Consider the following 25464-nt stretch of genomic DNA (forward strand, 5'->3'; position numbering starts at 1 on the left):
GACAGGTGATTTATTGCAGGAAATTGACACTGAGCTCATAGACAATTGATCATAGACTTAAGTCAAGAGAATTTGAACCAAAACCCTTGATTTTAAAGCTAACCTTAGTTGGATGTTGCCTATTGGGTGAGTATCCTTCCCCTGATTTAAAAAAAAAAAAAAAGATGTTTCAAGGACAGAGAGTTAATCTTTTTTCTTGGCATGCGAACATCTACTTTACATATATAATGCAGTTTCATGCAAGTAAACAGTGAATAGCGATGGTTTTTACATCCAGGTATTTTATGTGACGCTAAGATATGGCTCCACTTTGGTGAGAAGATAATTTTTCATGTTTCCAAGTACCTGCCTAGTACAGAGTTTTAGAGTAATCAGCAATATTAAAATAAATACGATTCCTTCTTCAAAATCTCTGGCTCAGCATGGAGATCAAATCTGATGAATATTTTTGAGACGTTTGTAGTGTTATAGCTATTTTGGATCCAGGATACTTGAGAGAGCGGAGGTGAGGTCATATCTTTTATTGGACCAACTTCTGTTGGTGGAAGGTACACGCTTTCAGGATACACAGAGCTCTTCTTGACCTGAAGGCAAAAGCTTTCATCCTTGAAAACTTGTACCTTCCACCAACAGAAGTTAGTCCACTGAAAAGATATTACCTGATCTGCTTCATATCTCAAATATTTTTTTGAGTAGAATTGCGAGATGACAGAGAAAACTCTTGTCTTACCAGTCCGTATTATTCACAGTTGAGAATACCTATGTTATTATGAAAGTATCATTATTATTATTATTAATAGGGAATGAAGAGTACATTCTTCTTTTCTTTTTATATCCTGTCAACTTTATTATTACGTTGGTCATCACTATTTTACTGGCTGAAAAATGTAGCTCTACTGTGAATTTTATGAGAAAAGTTGCCATTCATTTCTCAAGCAATGTCTGTGTTAGAATTGTTTGTTGCACCTGTCACAGAGATCAGTCATCTAAAGGTATGGAAGTCGATGTGTACAGTACTGCTCCCCATCCCCACTCTAAACTGAAATTATGTAACCATGTTGAGGGACTGTCAGACAAAAGCTGTGCTTTATATTCGGTTTCTATGATTTTAAATATTTTATACCCCTTAGCATTTCTTAGATGTTATTTCTGAGTTTATTTTACATTTTTTGAGGAAATACAGTTGTTGCATATGAATTTGGAAATAATGTAGATTATAGAATAGAGAAAAAAGATTCCCATATCATACACTTCTAGGTACAGCAAGAAAACTCTAAAATGAACTGAGAACATGGTACACAGAAGTCAGTAATAATTTCTTAGATTTTAATCAGTATAATCAGGATACAATTTATATAATCAATATAATTCATAATGTCGTCTTAAGAAAACATGACAATTGTAAGGATACATTGGTTTAAAGATACTCACAGAATAATGTACAAGCGGTTTAATCAAAATAAAAAAGAAGTTGATTTCAATAATTGTTATTGGGAATAGTATAAAGAATAATTATAAGTAGGATTAATATAAAAAATTCAGTTCTATTTTCTTATCCATTATCCTATCTCTGGACACAGTTATATTAGAGTAGACATTTAGAAAAATATTTTATCAAATATAAGTTGTATTAAAGCTTACAATTTTATTTCAGGAAGCTGCAGTCTCTGCACTTGCTGCATTGTGTAATGAATATTACATCAATGAACAGAGAGAAGCCAATCCAGCTCTTCAGGGTAATGATTCATATGTATTGTCTCTGTTTCCATTAACAAATGTCTTTTAATTATTCATGTTGGTTGTACAGGTAGAAGAGATTCATAGGAGGCAAAATAGGTTGTTTAAAAAGCACCACAGTGGATTAGCAAATTCTGAAGGCCCAGCCCAGTTCTGTACCATTTTAAAGTACACTTAATTGGATGTACATATTTATATAATTAATATACACCATCCCTATGTTCCATATGGAAAAATGCCTTGGAGGGATGAAAGAAAAAGATTACATGTGTATAGGACAATGTTGTTTATAATGTCTTGGTATTTACTTTTTGAATTGCTGCTCTCAGTATACATGCTCATCATTTGTGTGCACTCCTGAAAATACCCTTTCTTCTATTTAATTCCATGTAATTTGAACATTTTACCTTTAATAACCAAACCAAGGTGCTTAGAAATACCAATAATTTACAGTTCAGGGAGAGATGCATAGATACCCAAGAACTAGTTTACATCTCTCTCTTTTTTTTTTTTTGGTCATAATCTTTCTAAAAAGAAATGATGCAATGTGACTATTTGTGATTCAAAGGACTTTAAAGGGGTTCAGAGAAGAGCAATGAAAGTGATTAAGGGCTCTGAAAAACTCCCACATGAAGAGAGATTGAAAAGAGTGGAAATGTTTATTTTAGAAAGGAGGTGAATACAGGGGAACATAAGTGTACAAAATAATGACTGGAACAGAGAAGGCATATAGCTTTTGTTCTCTCTGTTGCAGACCACAAGAATAAGGGGACATTCTGTGAAACTGAAAAATGGCAAATTCAAAACTAATAAAAAGAAATACTTTTTCACATAACATTTAATTAGTCTTTGGAACTCATTGCCACAAGATGTTGAGGCCAAAAACTTAGCAAGATTCAAAGAAGGAATGGCGATTTGCAAGTTTAACAAGGTTAACCAGAGTTGTTATAGTTAATGCTTTATTTGTTTAATATAAAACCTCATGCTTTTAGGGTTTAAACCAATCACTTATTATTAGGGGTTTGGGTGAGACATTCATTGTGGGGCAAAGTATCCTATGGTTGCCTAATGTGAGGTTTCTTGCACCATCCTCCGAAGCATCTGGTGTTGACCATCATCAAAGACAGGCTGTTGGACTAGATAGATCACTGGTCTTATCCAGTATGGCAATTCCTACATTCCTGTATTTAAATAAGATAGTTAAATTGCATACGTTTTGCACAGGAATTATGTGAATATTTCCCCATATTTATTTTCTTTGTCATTCCTATATCACATATGTAATACAATAGTTCATTATTTATTTCCATTCCAGTAGTTCCCAGAATGTGCTGTACTGCCCACCTGTACAGGAAGATGCAATCCTTTCCCCAAAGAGCATACAATCTAAGCGTACATACAAGCAGCATATAAAGAGTAGAGAAGAGAGATGCACTTAAGAAATGTACAGTTATTAAATATACTTTGGGGCTTTTGTTTTTGTTAAACAAATGCATGTCAACCATACTTTGTTGCCTCTCAAACAATTCATTATTAATTGACCGGTTACTTATAGGGGTCTTTTGGGCAATGTTGAAGGAGAGGAAGTGGTAGTCAAAGAGGGCAGAAATTGATAGATTAAAGAAGGAGTAATGTTTACTGATGACAATGTAGAGTGTTTTGATCATTTTGGAAAGTGGGAAGTTTGAATGTTGAAGGTCAAAAAAAGGAGAACTAATAGGTCAGACTGGACATAAACGTTGTTGTTGAAGTTTTGGTAGATGAGGGTAGGGGACTGTGTGGAGAAGAAGATAGGAAGGTGTCAAAATCAGAAAGGAGAGTGGACATGGTAAAGTAAGAGGGCAGCAGATGACTTAGGCCTGGTCTACTCTGAAAAGCTATATTGACATAGTTGCATGGGTCGGGGATGTGAAAAAAACACACCCCAACCAACATAACTATGCCAACATAGCTGCGTCTACATTGGGGTTTAGTCAACGGAAGAGTGCTTCCATAGATGTAGGTAATGTCATTCGGGGAAGAGGTGTTCCTACGCTGGCTGTGTCTACACTCACACTTTTATCAGTATAACTCTCCTGCTGACATAGCTACTGACGCTCGTTATAGTCTAATTATGCCAATAGGAGAGCTCTCTCCCGTTGACGTAGAGTGGCTACATTGGAGATCTTACATTGGTGCAGCTGCATCGGAATACCTGTCGTCTACCAAGGTTTTCTGGGCATCCATACACATGGTGATAAAAATTGCTCCAAGAATGTAAACAATTTTTAAAAATAAATGTCAGTATGCCTAACTTTGTATATTTCTGTGGAAATTATCGTTTTCTCTGTACTACCCATAACATGTACATACTATGTATCTGTAATCTATTTTTAGGAACTTCCCCAGAATTCCTGAAAAAGTTTTGTGGGCAGAGACTATATCATACAGTGTATCCACTGAGCAGCATAGGTACCATGATAATAGATATTCCTATTAGGTACCATGATAATAGATATTCCTAAATCCAAGCAACAGTGGGGGGGTTAAGCAAATGGGATTTTGATATATTGCGCCAGTGTTACATGACTGGTAGCTAAATAATACCATAAACTTTAGTGGATCAGAATCTGAATTTTTTCACAGCAAGAAAGTCCCAACTAGCCTGTAATGTTGCTATCACATCACTTCTTTCATTTCTCTTTATTTTCTACTTTCTTTTCTCTGCACTCTCACTTCTCATCTGCTGTATCTTTTCTTTCTTCTGTGTTTTTATTTTCACTCTGTTTCTCTTGTATGCCTGCAGCTCACTTTTGAGATTTTTCTCTTCTGATCTCCTCTCAGTAGCTGCAGGTCCTGTTTAATGAAAATTGTAGAAACTTCATGGGCTGTGCTATTTTACCAAGCACACATCCGTAGGGGGCATGTAATGTCACATTGCTGGAGGTAGAGTAATTACTACTGCTTAGCAGTTATCAGTAAATAGCTGCTGGTTTGCTTTCTGTCACTTCTGAATTTTCTATCATTTGGCTAAGACTGTCAGTTTGAAATGAACATCAATCATAGCAATGCTACTGCAACCCCATTGTCTGAGGAGATGTCACTGAGTGCCTACGCAAGCATGGTATCTGCATATGGCCTCAGGGCTCTCTATTATGGGCCTGTGGTTAGGAAGGTTTTAAAATAATAAATATGTCTATATGAAAATGTGTTAGCTCTTGAATAGGTAGCTAGTTTCCTGTTTCCTGATGAGATACAATAGTTAAGACCTGCTGACTGTATGGGGATTTAAAAAAAAACAAACAAACCCAGAATGGAGTCATGAGTTGTGATTAAATGCATTGTCTTATGGCAAACTGTTTTTCTTCCTCTAGCAAATATTGCCTAATCATTTAACCCTTAGATGACAGGTAGCAACTTCACTGTTTTGATCTTCATAGCCATTCTGATTTCTATGTCCCTTGCAAACACTAAAAAAAAAAAAAAAATATACGTATCTTGTAAAGCTTCTTATTTTTGAGACCTAACTCTTTTTTTTAAAAGAGATTATGTAAATTGCAACTCTTAATCAGAAGTATTTTAGTTGTGCATAGTTACAAGTTACACAGGTTTTACTTGATCATATATTTTGCTCTTCATTTAAGAAAAAGTTTGGTACAGTAGCTGAAATCTGGTCAGTCAAGAACATCTCATTTGGTCCATGATGTCTACAGTAAGAAATACATTGCCTACACATACAGTTTATTGTGGCAATAGGCTGTGTGCAGTACATTGTATTCTTTATGCATGGACAACATGCAATAAAAACACAGATGGAAGGTTCCACATACCTCTCTTCCCTATCTCCATTTTCTTTGTTCTCTTTTTTTAGTCTATCCTCATTTTGATCTGCATGTCACTTCCCCCTCTGGTTGGATCCTGTTTTTCTCCAAGTCAGTTTTTTCCCTCCCTTTCCTAGAATCTAGCCAGTTCCTCTTCTCAGTTTGTGGGTGCATCTTCTCATTCCTCTATTATCATTAAGGCCACTGTCCCTGCCTCTTCAGACTGCAGTATAGAGATCCGGAGTTCTGGATGATGAGGATTTCCATCTTGAATGTACTCTGTGCCTCAAGGAAGCCCTATGGATTTTTAAAAATCTCGAGCACAAATTGTGGCTAGACAGTTACCATGATCAGAGCAGCAGTGACAGAATCATGGAGAGGATTCAAAGAAGAGACATGAAAATGAATAAAGGGTTAGAAAACTTGCCTTATAATGATAGGCTCAAGAAGCTCGATCTGTTTAGCTTAACAAAGAAAAGATTAAGGGGTGACCTGATTACAGTTTATAAGTACCTACATGGGAAACAAATATTTGATAAGGGGCTCTTCAGTCTACCAGAGAAAGGTATAATACAATCCAGCAGCTGGAAGTTGAAGCTAGATAAATTCAAACTGGAAATTAGGCGTAATTTTTTAAAAGTAAGAGTAATCAACCATTGGAACAATTTACCAAGGGTTGTGGTGGATTCTCCATCACTGGCAATTGGTAAATCAAGATTAGATGTTTTTCTAAAAGATATGTTCTAGGAATTATTTTAGGGAAGTCCTCTGGCCTATGTTGTACAGGAAGTCAGATTGGATGATCACAGTGGTCCCTTCTGGTCTTGGAATCTATGGTACTGAAGCTGTGTTGGGTATAAGAGAATGTGTCCCTCCGTGCCTGCATTGAGTGTCCTGCTTTATTATAAGTTCTGTTTAAGCCCTTGGTTTTGGATAAAAAACCAAAACACGCAGAAACATTAATATTACATAAACTTAACCTGTGTCACTCTTTGGAAAGAGCAGGGTTAAAAATCAGTCTAAACTGACTTTGTTACATGAATAGTATTCAGAGAACTATAACTGACGACTCTTAAAATTTTTGTTAAATCAATACTTTTTCTGACAGAACAGACTATCTTCCATTTTAGGGTTATTGAATTGAAGAGAATCTTCATCGAGCCTCCCTGTTCTTCTATTGGTAGCCTAGCTCAGTGGTCTCCAAACTTTTTTGATCGCGCACCCCTATCATTAAAAAATTTTTGAGCACACACCCCCTGCCGCGCCGAAGCAAATAAATAAATAAATAAGCTGCTCGGACTCCTGCCCGAACTGCTGAAGCAAAAAAAAAAAAGTGCTCCTCCTGCCGCGCACCCCCAAGGATCCTCTTGCGCACGCCCTGGGGTGCATGCACCCCACTTGGAGACCACTGGCCTAGCTAATGTAATGATGCAGTAGCTGGGTTACACTTTGCAATTATATTTTTCTAGGTGAACTGTTGCAGCAATATATTTCAGAACTTCAGAACACAGAGGAAATGGTTCGTTGTGGGTTTTCGCTAGCCCTGGGGGCCCTTCCAAGATTTCTGTTAAAAGGCAAGCTCCAGCAGGTGAGAGAAAGTGTGGTCCTTACCACAAAAAAAAAAAGTGGGGGGTACAAGTTTTATCTGATTCAGGAAATAGTTTGAGTGAAGTCTGAATGCTTAATCAAATAAATGATAGAGGATCATTGCCATGGGTGTTGATGTGAAGGGGTTAGTTTATAATACAGTAACCCAGTCAATCTTAATGACTTTGGCTTAACATATATTCAGATAATTAAAATTGAGACCTTTCTCCACACTCTTAGTATAGAAGCCAAAGACTGACTGGGCATGGAGAATGAGGTATCTTTTTGCTAAAGCCCTTTGTTTTCATTTTTTTAACAATTGTCCCTGAAAAATTCCTGGCTTTAAAACAAAACAAAACAAAAAAACCCATTGTTCTTCTTCGAGTGCTTGCTTATGTCCATTCCATATTAGGTGTGTGTGCTCGCCACATGCACCGGTGCCGGAAGTTTTTCCCTCAGCAATATCTGTAGGGGACCGGCTCTGGTATAAGGGGTGCCGCCGGCTCCACCCACCTTCAGTTCCTTCTTATCGCCAGTGACGGTGCTGGAATGTCTGATGCTTTGGCTAGCATTGATTCCTTTTCTGTTCTTGCGAACTTTGAAATCCTGTAAAATAGTTATACGTAGTTAGTAGTTTTCTTAGTTACCCTTAGTAGTAGTTCTCAAACTCTCCATTAGTCCCAAACGGCACCCCGCTGGGGGTCTGGGCATGCCCCGGTCCCCAGGCTTTAAGCCCTGTGATCGCTGCAAACAGCCTATGCCCGTCAGCAATCCCCATACTAGCTGCCTCAGGTGTTTAAGCAAAGGGCACATAAGTGACAAGTGCCATATCTGCAAGTCCTTCAAATCTAGGACGAAGAAGGAGCGCAATATCTGGCTGAGAGCGCTCCTAATGGAATCGGCACTAACTCCGGCACCAGAGCAGCGGTCCGACTCCACACCGAGCATTGTCGCCTCCGTGCGCACTGCTCCCCCGGTGCCGGCCATGAGCCGACACTGATCTCCATCCATGACTCTGGGGAAGAAGCTGAAAAAGACTGTGAGGGGAAGCTCTCCTGCCTCCTTCAAGGGAAAGGAGAGGGCAGGGGGCAAGCCAACACCTGTGTCTGGCAGTTCAATATGCCCCTCGGGAAGTCGGGCCCCAGCTCAAGTCGAGCGGTGCGGCCTATCCTATGCCTTGCCTGTGACTCCAGATAGCAATGCAGGTCCCAGCCAGCTTCAGGTGCCATCAATGCCCGAAGCCCTTCAGGTAGCTCAGGAGATCCTGACACTCCTGGTGCCATCCTCACCAGCTCCTGTGGTACTCCGGTCTCAGGGAAAACCCACATTGGGACCTATGCGTGTGTCCCCGCCTCAGCGGTACTGTTCCCCATTGAGAGGGACATCCTGCCAGCGTTTGCCCACCCGCAGCCGTCACATCTCTGATGGAAGAGGCAGGCTCAGCTGAGCCCTCTTCGGTCCCCACACCGGGGGCACTGATGGAGGGACTTGAGGCGTACCTCGCCGGTAGATTGGCGCAGACCATCTGAGGCACGTGTGACCCAGCAAGAACTCCAGGACTGGCTCCGACCATCTTCAAGGGCCCGGTACCAATCGGGCACCAGAAACCGCTGATTGCCGGGTATCTGATGCAGATCTGCCGAATGCTGTCGGTCCCCGAGAGCCCGACCAAGACAGTCTCGCTCAGACAGGTCAGCTTCGGGACGCAGCAACCGGCACTGGTCAGACAAGAGCCACTGCTCAGCCCTATCCTGGTTGCCCGGGACCGACCAGTCTGCTGGTAGTTCTGGCTCGGAGTGAGGTTCCCTTACTGCGGGACAAGCCCCGGTACCGACGGTGCTGACTACATCATCAGCACTGAAACCTGTCCCATGGCACCAAGCACAGTGGCCAGCGCTATGGTACCCATGGAACCCTTGGGGGTTCACCCAGCCTTCCTAGGCTGCCCAATCGATGTCGGGAGCCTCGGAGAGGCTAGCGGCCTCGGTATCCCGTCCCCCTCCGCTGCTGGAAACTTTGCGGGGTAAGACCCTTCAGGCCCAGGAGGACCCATGGGAGCAAGTTGCTGGACCACCAATGGACGTGGAGGTTCCCGCACGGTCTTCGTTGTTGCCAGGCGAGGCTATCATGGGGCCCCCTCACTCAGTTCCTCAGGATGATGACAGGGTGCACCAGGAACTTTTGAAGAGGGTCACTTCTAACCTGGGGCTTAAGGCAGAGGAATTGGAAGAGCCCTCGGACTCTCTGTTTGATGTCCTCTGCTCCTCGGCTCCTGCCAGAGTGGCTCTACCCCTTCATGAAGGGGTTTCCAAAATCACTAATGTCCTGTGGCAGACCCCCTCTTCCCTGGCCCCTATCTCTAAAAGGGCTGAATGCAAGTACTTTGTGTCAACCAAAGGGCATGAGTACTTATACTCCCACCCAGCCCCCAATTCCCCTATGGTCAAGGCGGTTAACCACAAGGAGAGGTAGGGACAACCTGGGGCCACCCCCAAAAATAAAGACTTGAGGAGGCTGGATCTTTTCGGATGTAAGGTTGATTCGTCTTCCAGCCTTCAGCTTGCCAACCACCAAGCCCGCTTTGGCTGATGTGACATCAATATGTGGCAAGCCATTGCCAAGTTCGAAGGGTCGCTCCCTGAGGCTTCCAAGAAGGAGTTCTGAGCGATCTTCAATGAGGGCATGAGTGCGGCCAAGGTGGCCCTCCAGGCAGCATCAAATGCTGCGGATGCTGCTGCCTGCACGATGGCTTCCACTATCTCCATGCGGTGAGCCTCTTGGCTGCTCCTCTTGGCGTTGTCCACCGAGGCTCAGCAGTCAATGCAGGACCTGCCCTTCGATGGCCGGGCCCTATTTGTGGAGCAAACAGACAGCAAATTGCATGGCCTCAAGGACTCCTGCAGCATCCTAAAAACCCTGGGTCTCTACCTCCCAGTCCCTGCGCGTAAGTGGTTCAAACCGCAGGGCCAGGGGAGTCAGCATTGGCAGGACCAGCCTCATAAACGAGCCAAGGGTTATAAGTGCTGCCCGAGCCACCCGCCACCACCCTCTGCCCAGTTGGGCTCGACCCGTAATAAGCAGGGGCCAAACAATCATTTTGAGGGTGCGACCGAGGGCAACCTGCCAGACTATTCCCTGGATCCATCCTTCCCTGTGTTCTCCAACCACCTTTCCCTCTTCCTCCCTGCCTGGATGGCTATAACCTCGGACTGCTGGGTCCTCAACACGGTGGAATGGGGTTATACCCTCCAGTTCCTTTCTACCCCCCCATTCCCATCCGCCTTCCCATACCCTCTTCAGGGACCCCTCTCACGAGAGTCTCCTCATGCTGGTTGCGGTGGAAGAAGTTCCTCTTGAGTACAGGAACAAGGGGTTCTATTCCCGATATTTTTAATCCCGAAGAGTAAGGGCGGTCTACGGCCCATCCTGGACCATAGACCTCAACAAGTACCTAAAGAAGTTAAAGTTCCGCATGGCTTCTATTATCCCTTCTCTGGATCCAGGAGACTGGTATGCCGCCCTCGACTTGAAGGATGGATACTTCCACATAGCGATCTTTCAAGGACACAGACGCTTCCTCCGGTTTACGGTGTGGCCCCACAACTACCAGTTTACGGTCCTCCCGTTCGGCCTGGTGACAGCACTGAGAGTGTTTACCAAGTGCATGTTGGTGGAGGAGGCTTACCTCAGGCGCCAGGGTATTCAGATTTACCTGTACGTCAATGACTGGCTCATCAAGGGCACTCCAGGTCTCAAATCCAAAGGGATGTCATGGTGCTTCAGGCCACGTGCCGCTCTCTGGGCCTACTGGTAAATGACAAAAAGTCAACGTTAGTGCTGGTGCAGAGGATAGAGTTCGTTGGAGCAGTCCTCGACTCGACCTACGCCAGGGCTTTCCTGTAGCTGGAAAGGTTCCACATGTTGATGAACCTCATCATGGAAGTCTCCGTGTTTCCTCTGACTACAGCTAGGGTCTGTCTGCACCTCCAGGGTCACATGGCAGCATGCACTTACGTGGTCCGCCATGCCAGGCTCTGAATGTGGCCCCTGCAACAATGGCTGGGGATGGTCTATTCCCAGTCCAGAGACCCCCTGGAAAAGATTGTTACCGTTCCCCAGGTGATACTTGCCTAACTGCAATGGTGGACCGACTGCAGGACAATTCTGGAGGGGGTTCTGTTCGACAACCCCCCTCATTTGATCGAGTTGGTGTCGGACACCTCGGACCTCAGCTGGGGTGCGCATCTCAGCAACCTCCTGACACAGGGGATGTGGTCCCCGGAGGAGGCGAAGTTGCACATAAACGTCAAAAAGCTCCAAGCAGTCCGGCTGGCGTGCAGAGTCTTCCTGCCCCACCTGTCAGGCAAGGTGGTACAAGTACTGACGGACAACACAGCCTCGATGTTCTACATCAACAGGCAAGGGGGAGCGTGCTCGTCGACTCTGTCAAGAGACACTTCATCTATAGGACTCCTGCATCAGCCACGAAATCTACCTGGAAGCCTGTCACCTTCCCGGTGTCAAGAATATGCTGGTGAACCAGCTCAGCAGGGACTTCTCCTCTCACCACTAGTAGTCGCTCCATCCAGGGGTAGCCTGCAGGATCTTCCAAAGGTGGGGAACTCCCCAAGTGGACCTGTTTGCTACCAGACAGAACAGGAAATGCCACTGATTTTGGTCTCGGCAAGGTCTGAGCAAGGCCTCCCTCTCCGATGCCTTCCTCCTGTCGTGGTCAGGGATCCTGATGTATGTGTTTCCTCCGATTCTACTCATCGGCAGGGTCCTGGCAAAGATCAAGAGAGACAAAGTGCAGGTTGTTGTGATCGCCCTGGCATGGCCTCGCCAATATTGGTTCGGCAGACGCATGAGCTTGTCAGCGGCCCCTCCCTGGCCCCTGCGCAACTGCCCAGACCTTGATTGGATTACCTTGTGCATAAGGACCTGTTACGACCTGGTGGGGGTTCCGCCGCTGTTGATTGTCAGAGCCCAGTTGAGAGCGCAGCCGTCTTTGGCGGCCTTCCTGGCACACATCCCTATCCAGGATATCTGTAGAGCCGCAACATGATCCTCTGTTCACACGTTTTACCGCTCATTATGCCATCACTCAGAGGCCAGAGACGACACTGGGTTTGGCAGAGCTGTGTTGCAATCTATACGTCTGTGAACAACTACCCATCTCCAGGGGTACTGCTTTGGAGTCACCTAATATGGAATGGACATGAGCAAGCACTTGCAGGGTCCCCTCTGAATGGCACAGTACACCTGTGCAGAGTAGAGTAGTTACTGGTTGATGGCTGCTGTTCTGCGGTGGGGGATGGGCAGGGAGCTGGGTCCTGGCAGCCAAGACTATATCTGACTGCTGCAGTGACAGGCCTTCAGGAAGTGGAAGGCTTCTTCAACTACTACATCATGGTGAGTACTTGGCATCCCTTACCCCCACCCATAGGTCCCAGTGAATGCTGGGCACACCCCATCCCCATCCCGTTGCACCCTTTCCCTCCCAATCTGCTGCACTCCATCAGTACTGTTCTCTATGAATAGACCCTGTGAGTAGCTTCACCTTCAGCTCAGCCCTGGGGACGTGTCACCACCCAGAGAGGAGCCTCGTCAACTTCCCCTTCCAAACAGTGCTCCCTCCTAACCCTGGCTCTTCTGCCTCCGGGCTGGGAACTTGGCATCTCAATCCCCCTGCAACTCAGGGGAATGGAGCTGAGGAGCAGTGATGTCCGCCCTGTTGCTGGTGGGTCTGTGTGTCAGCGTGACTGGGATCTGCGGGAGCGATGTTGGGTGTCAGTGGCAGGATTACTTCCTGTTCATTCGTTCCCTTCTCTGTCATGGCTCCCAACCTCCTGCTCTTCCTCTCCCCTCTGCCCATTTTCCCCTGCTCTCTCCTGGCGCCCACTCCTGCATCCCAACTCTGTGACAGACTAGATGATGACTTGGAGATAGGGGTTCTGTTCAAGTAATATTTTTTGTCACCAACAGTAAATGATTTTAATGGCACTTTGTTTTGTAATGGGGATTAGATATAATGGTTTCACAACCCTTACTTTTCTCTACTTGTTGTTTTTTCCTCCCCCGTCCTACCATCCCACAATATTAACTCCAGTATTTACCTGGAAAACTGTAGTTAATCTTTTGCACTGCTTTTCATGCAAATTTTAATTTTTGTAATAAACACTGATACATTTCTGGGAATTTAAAAAAAATGGAAATGAAGCGCTTTACCCTTTGCCCAAAGAAGTTGTCTGTCCATGTGGGAGGTATAGCGTATTGAGGGGGCAGCGTGTAGAAGCTTGCACTGCCTACTGCTTGTGCAGCACTTGTTATATGGTTAACTTCATTCTCCAGTGTTTTTAAATCTAGTGTCCATCGTGAACATATCGTAAGTATGTGTTTGTCTTTTTTCAGGTTTTAGAAGGTTTGAAAAAAGTTATCTGCATTTCCCGCAAAGATGTGAGCTTTGCAGAATCAAGAAGAGATGGCCTGAAAGCAACTGCAAAGTATGTTTTGTTGGCTTTATTTTTATCTGACTTTAAATCACTGTATGTAAGAATTTCAGTGTTCATGTCATTTTCTATTCTAACCTGGCAATGTTGGGTTACATTCACTCCCAGAGGGGTGATTATACATTCTTGATGGGGTCATATGGATCCCCACTATTTGTCTCACTTAAATCCATCCTTGATGCCACGTCATCCTATTCTTCAGACTGAGGAGCACTGCGTGGAACTACTTTTGGAGGTTGTCAGCATTGTTTCTTAATCAGCCAAATGCATGTCTATTGCGTGTTGGGAAGCTCTCCTTTCTCATGAACTGGAAGTTAGTGAGTTCAGTGGTACGAACCTGGGCTACTAGAAACCAGAATTAATTTGAGTTTCTTCATTTCACTTTCAATAATATATGAAGCCCCAAATAATACAAATATCCTGCATTTTCTTTCTTTCAAGGGATATTTTCAAGGTTGATGAGTCCAAAATGTTACCAGTTTTAAAAGTATCATCCACATATATTATATGTTCTTAACCTGTTGGTGTAATTCAGATAACTCTATTACATCTTTCCTCAGTGTAAATTAGGTGTGCAGTGCATATAAAAACAAAGTTAGCTATTAATATCAAATACATGGCCCTGGATTTCTTTGTGATCATATGTACAGACATCACATTGGTCCTCTGCTCTACCTGTTTGATCCATTATAGTAAATAGTCAGGATGATGAGATGTAAAATAATCCTGCTTCTTTTTGCATTTATCCTACAAATAAAAACCAATCTGTTAGGCCAGGTCTGCACTACAAACTTACATTGGTATAACTATGTCACTCAGGGGTGTGAAAAATCCACACCCCTGAGAGCTGCAGTTATATCAACCTAACCCCCAGCGTAGACAGCACTTTGTCGGCGGGAGAGCTTCTCCCATCAACATAGCTACAGCCTCTTGCAGAGGTGGATTAAGTATGCCAACTGGAGAAGCTTTCCCATCGGTGTAGTAGCATCTTCATTAAAGCACTACATCAGCACAGTTGCACCACTGCAGCACTGTATGTGTGGACAAGCCCTTAGTTTGTTTAGACCTACAAGCCTTGATACCATGTCACTTTAAGTCCTCCAAATATATTGTTTATGTAACTATTTCAGTGTTGAATCAGAAATGATAAAATCAGAATGCAACAGCCGCACAGAGAGGATCATGTCTTTGTCCTTCTGTGATGGGTATTTTTAGACATTTTCTGAATGTATATGGCAAGGAAGTTTGTATGCCCAAAATACTGAAGTGTAAACAAAACAAAACCTGGCATGATTTTGTCCTTTTTCTTTAGAATTTCTTCTGTATTTCTCTGTTACAGGGTTTGTCAGACAGTTGGTGTGAAGAGAAACGGACCACAGGATGAATTTGTCTGCAAAGATAATGTTGTTCAGATCTATACAATGTTACTTAATGGTATGAGTGACTATACCACAGACAGCCGAGGAGATGTTGGAGCATGGTAAGGCATCACATATTCTGAGACAAAGAAATGAAATTTCTTTCTATTGGTACTTGTTCCAACTGATGTGGTCTACTTTAAGTCTGTAATTAGGAGCCATTGAGACTCAGTGGTTTTCCAAAGGCTACAAAGGGAAAAATTGGATAGCCAGACACATGGAGATTCAAGTAAGGCTAGAAATAAATATTGTGTAGAAAATTAGGTCAGTAATTATTTCTCCTTTGCCTCAGAAAAAAACTAACCCCACACTGGGCCCTTCTCTGGCTTATACTATCCTCTGTTTCCAGGTGATGAAATAAAGCATCAAGGTAAATGAGAGTCACTTGTGAGGGTGTTATCATCAGATGCAGGAACAATTAAAGTCATGACATCTATCCAGTGTTCACTTTCTGTTTATAGTTACTTTAAAATATCATATATGCTCTTAGTCATGCCTCTGACTAAAAGAGTAGTTGAATAGGAACCCTTCCTATCACAGTTTCATATGTGGCCGACTGACCAGCAGATGGTGCCATTGTATAATTTGTTAGGTGCTCCTATTTCATTATTGAGTTTAAAACACCCATTTAAAAAAAATTAAATAGTATATTTCTTAAAGGCATAGTAGTCTTTGGCTACACTGACTTTATGGTTTCAATGGCTTCAGCTTTTGTGTCTAAAAATAATAACTTTAAATGTATACTAATCAAAGTTTTGTGTTGATTGTGTGCTTTAGTCTTCAAATCTTAATATGTACAGAGTAACAACATGGTGAGAAATTATTCAATACATATATTTACATTAGAGAAAAGAGAAGATTATGTGCTATTCCCTCAGTGAGATGGGACAGAAAATCTGTTTTTTAAATTGACAAAAGCCAAAGACATTGTAAGAAGCTTTCTCCTTAATTGAACTTGAACGTAGACACTAAAATACATAGAATTTGGGATATGAGATCACTCAGTGGTTGGAGATCCTTGAGTGCAATGGGCAATAAAAAGGGGTAGGGACTGCATGTTGTTCTCCTTCATATTGTGAAATCCAGAAAGAAGTATTGGGGGAAAAAACATGTAAAATGTGAACCTTAAGGGATAGATACCCAATAAAGAAACAAGCAAGTCATCTTGCTAGGCCTAAGTGTGCATGACCCAAAATAATAATTATTCTTCAGGAATTAAACAGCTGTCCTCTGAATTGGGGAAAAAATAGTATCAACCAGTGCAAATTTACATGAACATTGAGTTAATATAGCTTTGAAACTTTACTATGTAGAAGAAAATGCTGCTTTCCCATTTTTAGTAGTTTACGTTTAACACAGTACTCTACTGTATTTGCCTTTTTTTGATTGGTCTCTGCTGCTGCCTGATTGTGTACTTCTGGTTCCAAATGAGGTGTGTGGTTGACTGGTCAGTTCCTAACTCTGGTGTTCATAACTCTGGTTCTGCTGTATGCTGGTGGTTATTACACTTTCTCACAGAGGTGAAATGTAGCACCTCCTGAGGGTATGGCATGAATAGCTGCCTTTAGAACTCTCTTCACTTCCTGCCACTTACGTGATGAGAGCATGATCCCAGAAATATGCATTTGCTAATATTTCTTTTCTGAAGGTTTAAGAGTAAATAATTTTCTCATACACAATCCTCCCTTTGTCAGCATCTACCATTCAGCTGTTGATATGCTAGCCTTATGGCAAAAGTATTTACGACATGCCTCCTAATGTGCTGAAATTTTCAGAAGCCATTTTAAGTACATTCAATAGTAAATGCAGCTGCAGAGACATTTTATAGGAGTTTTACCAAACATTGCAATTTTAATTCAATGCCATAAGTTTAGGACATGGGTTTTCACACCCAGAATGGAACACCTCTTCATAGCGATTGTCTTGTGAACCAGTTTATTTCTCATTCACAATCGCATAACATCTGTGTGGCAACTACATTAATTGCTTATGTGGAGAAATTAATATTAGGGAATTATTTGATGATGATTTGTGCTGCATTAAATATGATACAGCAACTGGAAACAAACAATAATCCTCCTTCCTACACCTCCTGAAGACTCACCACTGCTGTGATGTTACAAATCCCTGACTGGTAATCATACTTAGGTTAGTGATAACCTGGGCCTATCCCTTTTCCCTCCTACTTCCTTGGGCTTGTCTACATGGGGCAATTACTGGAATAGCTATTGCAGAATAAGCTATTCCAGAATAGCTCCTTGTGTGTGCAGCCTCTTATTCCGGGATAAGTGTGTCTGTGTGGAGTAGCGTATTCTGCAGTAGCTATTCTGGTCAATTAACCCATCTAGATTCACCGATTAACTTTCCCATTCCTCTCATTCCTCCCTCTACTTTTGCCTTTAATTAAAAATAAAATCTTCAACAGAGCCTGGGATTTTCAAAGGATCCTAAGGGATGTAGTTGTCATTGAAATTCAAGTGAGATTTGGGTGCTAGCCTCCCATAAAGCTCCTTTGACAATGCCAGCCAAAATCAACAATAACATGTAACTAAAGAAAGCAGTTCTCAGTGGGGAATGTTGAAAGCTGTGTACTTTTGAAAAACTGGCCCCTAAAGTGTGAATATTTCCAGTTTAGTTTCTTTCAAACAAATAGATTTAGGTGGAAGAACTGTAGGAAAAAAAAATCTCAATTTCTGCATGAAAGAGACCTTTTCTTTAGTGTGTGATTTTTTTCTTTGAAGGATTTGTGGGAAAGTTAATCAACTTTACTTTTCATATGAAAACTTAACATTCCTTATGACAGATTGTTTGCTGGGACTTGTCCAATCTGTCTACAGATGTTAATAATGAATATCTAATAGCAAGTTACTGTATGAACAAGAGAAAATACCCCACGATGAAAGATTTTCAAGCTGTTGTATTGAATTTCATCATTTGTTTTCCAAGGCCTGGTCTACACTGGGGGGGATCGATCTAAGTTATGCAACTTCAGCTACGTGAATAACGTAGCTGAAGTCGATGTACTTAGATCGACTTACTGTGGTGTCTTCACCACGTTGAGTCGACTGCTGCCGCTCCCCCGTTGACTCTGCCTGTGTCTCTCGCAGCACTGGAGTACAGGAGTCGACGGGAGAGCACTCGGGGATCGATTTATCGCGTCTAGACTAGACACGATAAATTGACCCCCGCTGGATCGATCACTGCCCGCCAATCCGGCGGGTAGTGTAGACATACCCTTTGTATTATAACTTTCTTACTAACACTTTATAAGTGGATCACCCATTTTTAGACTTCATACACAATCACCTTGTATTGCCCTTGGAAATTCTACAGAACCACTAGACTATGTTGTCTTCACAATATACAGGTGCAATTCTCATAAAGTTTGAGGAATTATGATGAGTTTTGTATTGAGAAGGGAAGATGCTGCCAGGAGGGTTGATGTGGCAAATTTGATGGGGTAGTTGGTCCTTGAGAGCTTTTAAAATTTATACCAGCTGAGGATTTACCCCTGTATTTCCCATATGCTGGAAAGAAGTTAACTTTCAATAACTGTGAGTTTATAAGATGATGTGGCTTTTAGAGATGGTGACATTTTGTTCTTTAAAATTGTTACCTTATTGCCTTTATATTGAAATGATCACATTTAATCATTATGAAGACGGAGAACTTTTACAGCATATTCAATATACTTAAGATATAGAAAAGATAAATATTAAAAGCACCTTGTAGTGTTACTGTACATAATAATCTGTTAAAAATATTTTCTGGTATTTATAATTAAGCCACAAAACTAAAGAGCTCTGCTCATATGCAGTTAACATGTTTTGAATTGTAGATTTTTTTTTTTCTGGTTGAGAAGATTAAAGTTAGAACTTTACACTTCTTTGAATCCTTTAAATACAAATGATAGTCCTATGTTTTGAAATGAGAATGTGCCTGTTAGTCTGTTTGCAGGAAGATGGTGAACTGAAACAGCCAAAATATTTCGGTTTAAAACAATTTACTAGGCCTATATACTCACTAATTTCCATGAAGGTTACACTGGGTATTAGGGATGTATAATACACAGTAAATGATAGTGCAGACTGTATACTGTATTTTAGTACTGATACATAAACCCCACCTAAATCTTTAAATACTTGCATGATAAATAGAATCACAGAGGCTCACTTCCCTTTCTCTATTAGCCAGGATTTCAATAAAACATACACTGTCAAGACAACCACCACAAAAAGATAACAAAAGGAAATGATGCTTCAAAAATTACTTTACATTTCCTTGATTTTTTTTTTAAAAGAAAGATTCTAAACAATTAATAATCAAGTTTAAAATACTTTCCCCCTTCCTTCTGAAGGTGGGAAAGGTTTTATCTATAAATATTCCACAACACCTAGGCATGTGTGTATGTCAGATACTTCCAAATAGCTTAAGACAATTAAGTGCTACTCATAGAAGTGACATAAACATATATGAAGCTTACTGATATCAAACTAAACATTATAAATGGCCACAGTTTTCGACATTGGGTGCCTAAAGCTAGGTATTTAAATCCATATTTTGGCAGAAGTCAATGGGAGAGCTCATCCTTTTGAATTGAGGGGTACTTAGCCATTTTGAATATCATACCATTTATTTAGGTACCTACTTTCTGTACTCACGCTTGAACTTTTTGCCAACATATCTGTTTGATTAGATGAATTGTATCTGTGCGTTTATTTTAAAATTGTTGTACTTCATTTCCACAGGGTACGAGAAGCTGCTATGACAAGTTTAATGGAGGTGACACTCTTGTTGGTACAGAATGAGCCTGAGTTGCTGGATGCTAACATGTAAGTAGCTTGTACATTTTGTATGCTGTTCTGAAAGTTCATGTTTAGTAACTTCCAGTCCCTACAAGAGAGTATGTGACCATACGTATAATATTGCTTGCATACTATATGTAATACCTCTTACCAAGTATTACAAAGCTTTTCACAAAAATGTATGTATTCAGCTTCACAGATAGGGTGACCAGGTGTCCGGTTTTCAACTGGACTGTCCGGTTGAAACTGGACTCTGGTGGCTCCAGTCAGCACCGCTGACCGAGCTGTTAAAAGTCCGGTCGGCGGTGCTGCGGAGCTAAGGCAGGCTAGTCCGTACCTGTCCTGGCTCCATGCTGCGCCCCGGAGGTGGCCAGCAGGTATGGCTCCTAGGCGGGGGGGCATGGGGCTCCGCGCACCCCGAGCACCAGCTCCGCTCTCCCATTGGCCAGGAACCACGGCCAATGGGAGCTGTGGGGACAGTGCCTGCGGGCGAGAGCAGTGCATGGAGCTTCCTGGCCCCCCCGCTTAGGAGCCGGTCCTGCTGCTGGCCGCTTCTGGGGCACAGCGCGGTCCGCAGTGCCAGAACAGGCAGGAAGCCTGCCTTAGCCCCCCTGCTGCGCCACTGACCGGGAGCCCCCCAGCCCTGAGCCACCCCCAAACCCGTAGCCCCTCCCATGTCCTGAACCTCTCATCTCCAGAACCCACATCCCCAGCCGGAGCCCTCACCCCCTCCCCCAGCCCAGTCCCCTTCCGCACCCTGAACCCTTCATTTCTGGCCCCACCCCGCAGCCCATACCCCCAGTTAGAGCCCTCACCCCCTCCTGCACCTCAACCCCATGCCCCAGCCCAGTGAAAGTGAGTGAGGGTGGGGGAGAGCAAGCCACCGAGCGGAGGGGGAATGTAGTGAGCAGGGGGCAGGGCCTCGGGTAAGGGGGCGTGGCCTCCGGAAGACTGGTCCCCGAATATTTCCTTACAGAACCTCTCTGTTCCTATCCCCAGTTCTCTTTTCCTCAGAGAGACTTTCTTACCCTTTTATATTTCTGGTTTGGTGGCAATAAAACTCACCTGGTCTGACACTGGGATGAGCCAAAAGAACAGATTTGCATATCTGTGTAGGGTCTTAGAACCTAACTTGGTAGAAGGTTGTTAGAAGAGCATTGCCTCTCTAACCAGGGTCCTAGAACTTGACAGAGAGCATAGCTGATTTCGTATTGGCTTAATTCTCCTTTTTTAATATAATGAAAAAGGAAACACAAACCAGAAACACAATTTCTCCATATTTTGATTTATTTTGTGTAGTAGTCTCAATAACCCACAGAATCCAGACATTAGAGCTGATGTAGGTTCACCTGCAGCAGAACCTACATAAGAACTTCAGAAATCAATATGGATCTACAGAATAGAGTGGATAAACCAGTCAGCTAAATATGTGCACTGTTTCCTTTATTTATTTATTTATTTTTTTATTGAGAGACCTGTAAAGAAAATTCTTGGTGCTGTAGTAAGTGAACTCTTCGAGACAGTACTCATCATATGCCTCAACCTGATTCTATGCAATAGTTCGTTGTCCCAGAAGTTAAATTTTAGATGAGACTTAAAACAATAAGCCTGATGGCTTGACAGAAGATGATAAAATCTGGTCATATTGGCTAAAATAGGTGTGTTAGCCCGGGTGTCCTGATTAAACTATAATGTGAGTAATTCTAGTTATATTTACTACTACTATTGGCAGTGGTGTTGTAGCCGTATTGATCCTAGGATATGGGAGAGACAAGGTGGGTGGGGGTAATATCTTCAATTGGACCAACTTCTGTTGGTGGAGGAGACAAGCTTTCAAGCTTCACAGAGCTCTTCTTCAGGTCGGAAAAGGTAACCAGAATGTCACAGCTAAATACAGGGTGGGACAGATTGTTAAACATAAGGAGTTAACACGTGGCAGGGGACTAAAATGAAGTGAGCAATTAATACCTCTGCAGTCAGTGTCTTTTTTGAGGTCATGATTTGTAGTGTTTAACAGAGTGATTCATTTATGTTCCGAGGCTCGTCTTTTGAAGGGGTTGTCCGGGTGTTTGTCTTTTATCATTTTTCTTTGTGAGTTCATTTGAGAGTGCAGTGATTGTGTGCTTTCACGCACCTAGTTATTGTTGGGGCATTTGATGCCCGGGATGAGTTGTGCCACATGTGATAAGCATTAGTAGGACCCATGGATCTTAAAAGGTCTTGTGGGGGATATTGATTAGTCTAGCAGTGGAGAAATGTCCACACATTTTGCATCTGTTGTTCTGGTAGGATGTGATGCTGCTTTGAGTGGTGTGTCCTGGTCTGTGGGGAGCTTGCTGCTGAGCTTAGTGAGGTTGGGGGGTTGTTTGAAAGCTAACAGAGGCGGTTCATGAAAGATTTCTTTCAGGATGTGGTCCATATCAAGTATGGGCTTTAATTTTTTGTTGATACCCCGTATGGCCAGTGTGGGATGGTAGGGGACAACTAGGGTTGTGCGGTTGGTTGAGTCCCTCCCTCCCCCCCCCGCATTGAAGCAGGTTCTCTCAGGGCATTTGGGTGGCCCATTCCATGATGCAATCTACTTCTCTGGTGGAGTGTCCTTGTATGGTGAAAGTAGTTTTAAGAGTTAAGTGTATATCCCAGGGTATGTCTACACTACGGGATTAATCCGAATTTAGATAATTCGAATTTGGGAAACAGGTTGTATAAATTCGATTGTGCGCTGCCACACTAAGCACATTAATTCGGTTTTTAACCACATTAATTCGGTGGTGTGCGGCCACACTACCCCATTAATTTAAACACAGTAATTCGGTGGTGTGCGGCCACACTAACCCTAATTCGAATTAACAAAATCGATTTAGGCGCTACTCCGCTCGTCGAGGTGGAGTACAGAAATCGATTTTAAGTGCCCTTTAATTCGAATTAACTGGCTCTGTAGTGTGGACGGGTGAAGGGTTAATTCGGATTAACGCAGCTAAATCCGAATTAAAGTCGTAGTGTAGACCAGGCCCCAGACTTTTTCCTGGGAGCATATTCTGTGACATCTGAGTGCCTAGCTGTAGATAACAGATTTCTTGGTGTGTCAGGGGTTGTTACTGGATCTGTGGAGGTAAGTGTAGTGTGGGTTTCTTGAATATAGCTGTCTGTAGGGTTCCACTGTTGACGCTGATAGTGGCAGCCAGAAAGTCAGTGTTGGTATGTGAGTGTTCTAGAGAGAATTTGATGGATGGGTCAGTTGTGGTTGAAGTTGTGGTGGAAATCTATGAGGGAGTTTAGGTCACCTGCCCAGAAAATTGAAATATCTTCAATGTATCTCGGGCATATCATTGGTTTTGTGTGTGTTTTTTTTTCCAGAAATTCTTCCTCAAGGTGGCCCATGAAGAGGTTGGCATATTGGAGAGCCACCCTAGTGTAGCCATGGCTGTTCCCATAGTTTGGACAAAGTGTTTGTTGTTAAAAGTAAAATTGTTGTTGTAGATGGGGATGAAATGGAAGTGTGTGGCGATGTGTTTGGGTTGAATATATAAGTGTTGTCTATTGCCTTGTAGATATTTGAGACAATGCTGTCATGGTGAGGGATGCTGGTATATAGGGAGGGGACATCCATGGTAGCAAGGATGGTGTTCTGCTGAAGATGGTTAATGTTGTGGAGTTTCTGGAGATAGTAAGTTGTGTCCTGGAGGAAATTGGCCCTTTGTGTGCTGAGTGGTTTGAGGGTGGTTTCTGAAGAGTGCCATGGACAGACATGATAGGTTTGCCTGGGTTCTCTTGTTTGTGTATCTTGGGAAACATGTAGAAGGTCTTTTGGGTTGGGTTTATCGGGGATGAGGTTGTAGAGTTTCTCTTGAAGTTTTGGGAAGGATTTGATAATATCCTTACATTCCTGGGTGAACTGAGGTATGAGGTGGTCTTTGAGCTTTTTATAGTAGGTGGTGTCTGACAGTTGTCAGTTGACCTCATTGATGTCGTCATAATTGAAGACTACAATGGGTTCCCCGCTTTGTGTGTTGTTTGATCACTATCACGTGTCTGGATTTCAAGGACTGTATAGCTGTCCCGTCCGCAGTGGAGAGATTGTGGTGGATGTGATGTTCTGTTAAGGATTTCAGTTGATTTTTTTCCTTAAGCAATTGATATAATGATCAGCTGTGTAGTTTTGTCCAGAAGGGGTGTCCAATGAGATTATTCTTTCTTATGATTGTTGGTGGGGATCTGATAGTTGTGGGTGGTGGTATCTTTGTGGAATAATTCTTCTAATTCTCCACATTCGTTATGGTATCAGGTTCTGTGGCTCATTACAGCAATTTGTAACCCACTAACCCTCCTTTGTCCTACGACTGCACTGGTGTCAATTGCCCACTTTATTTGAAGTGGTCTCCTGCAACATGTTTTAACCGCTTGTGCTTAACAAGCTATCTCATCTTGTATTTAGCTGTAACACTCTGGTTACTATTTCCAGACCAGAAGAAGAGCTCTGTAAAGCTTGAAAGCTTGTCTCTTCCACTAACAGAAGCCGGCCCAATAAAGGATATTATCCTCACCCACCTTGTCTCTCTCATTTACTATTGTAATTTGTGCCATGCCCAAAGGTATGGTGGAGCCTCATAGAAGGGAAAGTTCTTTTTCCTGAAGGACTTACAATCTAGATATATGAGTTAGGGGGGAGAAAAACAGGTGGGGTTGAACAGACACATTAAAAAGGTGAAGTAATTACTCAATGAAACACAGTTGTATCAGGGTTTTTTCTACATTCCCACCTTAATGGTGGCTGAATTTCATTGGTGATCCATATACAACATCCAGTCGATAAAAAGCATCTTGGTATCTTTCTGGATGGAAGGTGCTACATGAGTCCAAGGTATTATTAATATTACTATCATCTAGTTCAGAGGTGGGCAAACTACGGCCCGCAGGACCGTCCTGCCCGGCCCCCGAGCTCCTGGCCCGGGATGCCAGCCACGGTCCCTCCCCCGCAGCCTCAGCTTGCTCGCTCCGCCGCTGGCGCAATGCTCTGGGCGGCATGGCTGTGAGCTCCTGGGGCAGTGCAGCTGCAGAGCCCGGCCTGACCTGGTGGTCTGTGCTGCGTGGTGGTGGCGGTGGTGGTGGCGTGGCCCGGCTCCAGCCAGGTGGCGCAGCTGTAGCGCCGCAAGCTACAGGTGCTCCAGGCAGCGTGGTAAGGGGGCACTGAGTGGGGGGGTTGGATAGAGGACAGGGGAGTTTGGGGTGGTGGTCAGGGGGTGGGGCTGTGGATAGGGGTTGGGGTGGTTGGGGGAAGAATAGGGGGTTGAATGGGGGCAGGGGTCCTGGTGGGGGGGGCAGTCAGGAAGGAGGGGGGGTTGGATGGGGTGGTAGGGGGCAGTCAGGGGCAGGGGTTCTGGGGGCAGTCAGGGGACAGGGAGACGGGGTGGTTGGATGGAGCAGGGGTCCCGGGAGGGCCATCAGGAATGAGAGGAGGGGTTGGATGGGGCGGAAGGGGTCCGGGGCGGTCAGGGGACAGGGAGAGGGGTGTGTGTAGATAGGGCAGGGGTCCTGGGGGGTCATCAGGGAACATGGTGGGTTGGATGGGGCAGGAGTCCCGGGGGGGGGGGGGGAAAGGGCAGATAGG

At 43.5% G+C, this 25464-nt stretch overlaps 1 protein-coding gene across 2 annotated transcripts in view; it reads left to right on the forward strand.

Moving 5' to 3' along the window:
• Positions 1 to 25464, forward strand: part of TBCD (tubulin folding cofactor D) — a 256774-nt gene that overhangs the window by 174102 nt on the left and 57208 nt on the right. For both annotated transcript variants that reach the window (XM_024217615.3, XM_026654436.1), the window contains exons 27-31: positions 1655 to 1736; positions 7007 to 7125; positions 13536 to 13627; positions 14973 to 15113; positions 19800 to 19883. In XM_024217615.3, the coding sequence (XP_024073383.2) occupies positions 1655 to 1736; positions 7007 to 7125; positions 13536 to 13627; positions 14973 to 15113; positions 19800 to 19883 (518 nt within the window). The remainder of the gene's footprint in view (positions 1 to 1654; positions 1737 to 7006; positions 7126 to 13535; positions 13628 to 14972; positions 15114 to 19799; positions 19884 to 25464) is intronic.

Source organism: Terrapene carolina, unplaced genomic scaffold (assembly GCF_002925995.2).
Source record: "Terrapene carolina triunguis isolate 2854851 unplaced genomic scaffold, T_m_triunguis-2.0 Scaffold192, whole genome shotgun sequence".
Taxonomy (NCBI): domain Eukaryota; kingdom Metazoa; phylum Chordata; order Testudines; family Emydidae; genus Terrapene; species Terrapene triunguis.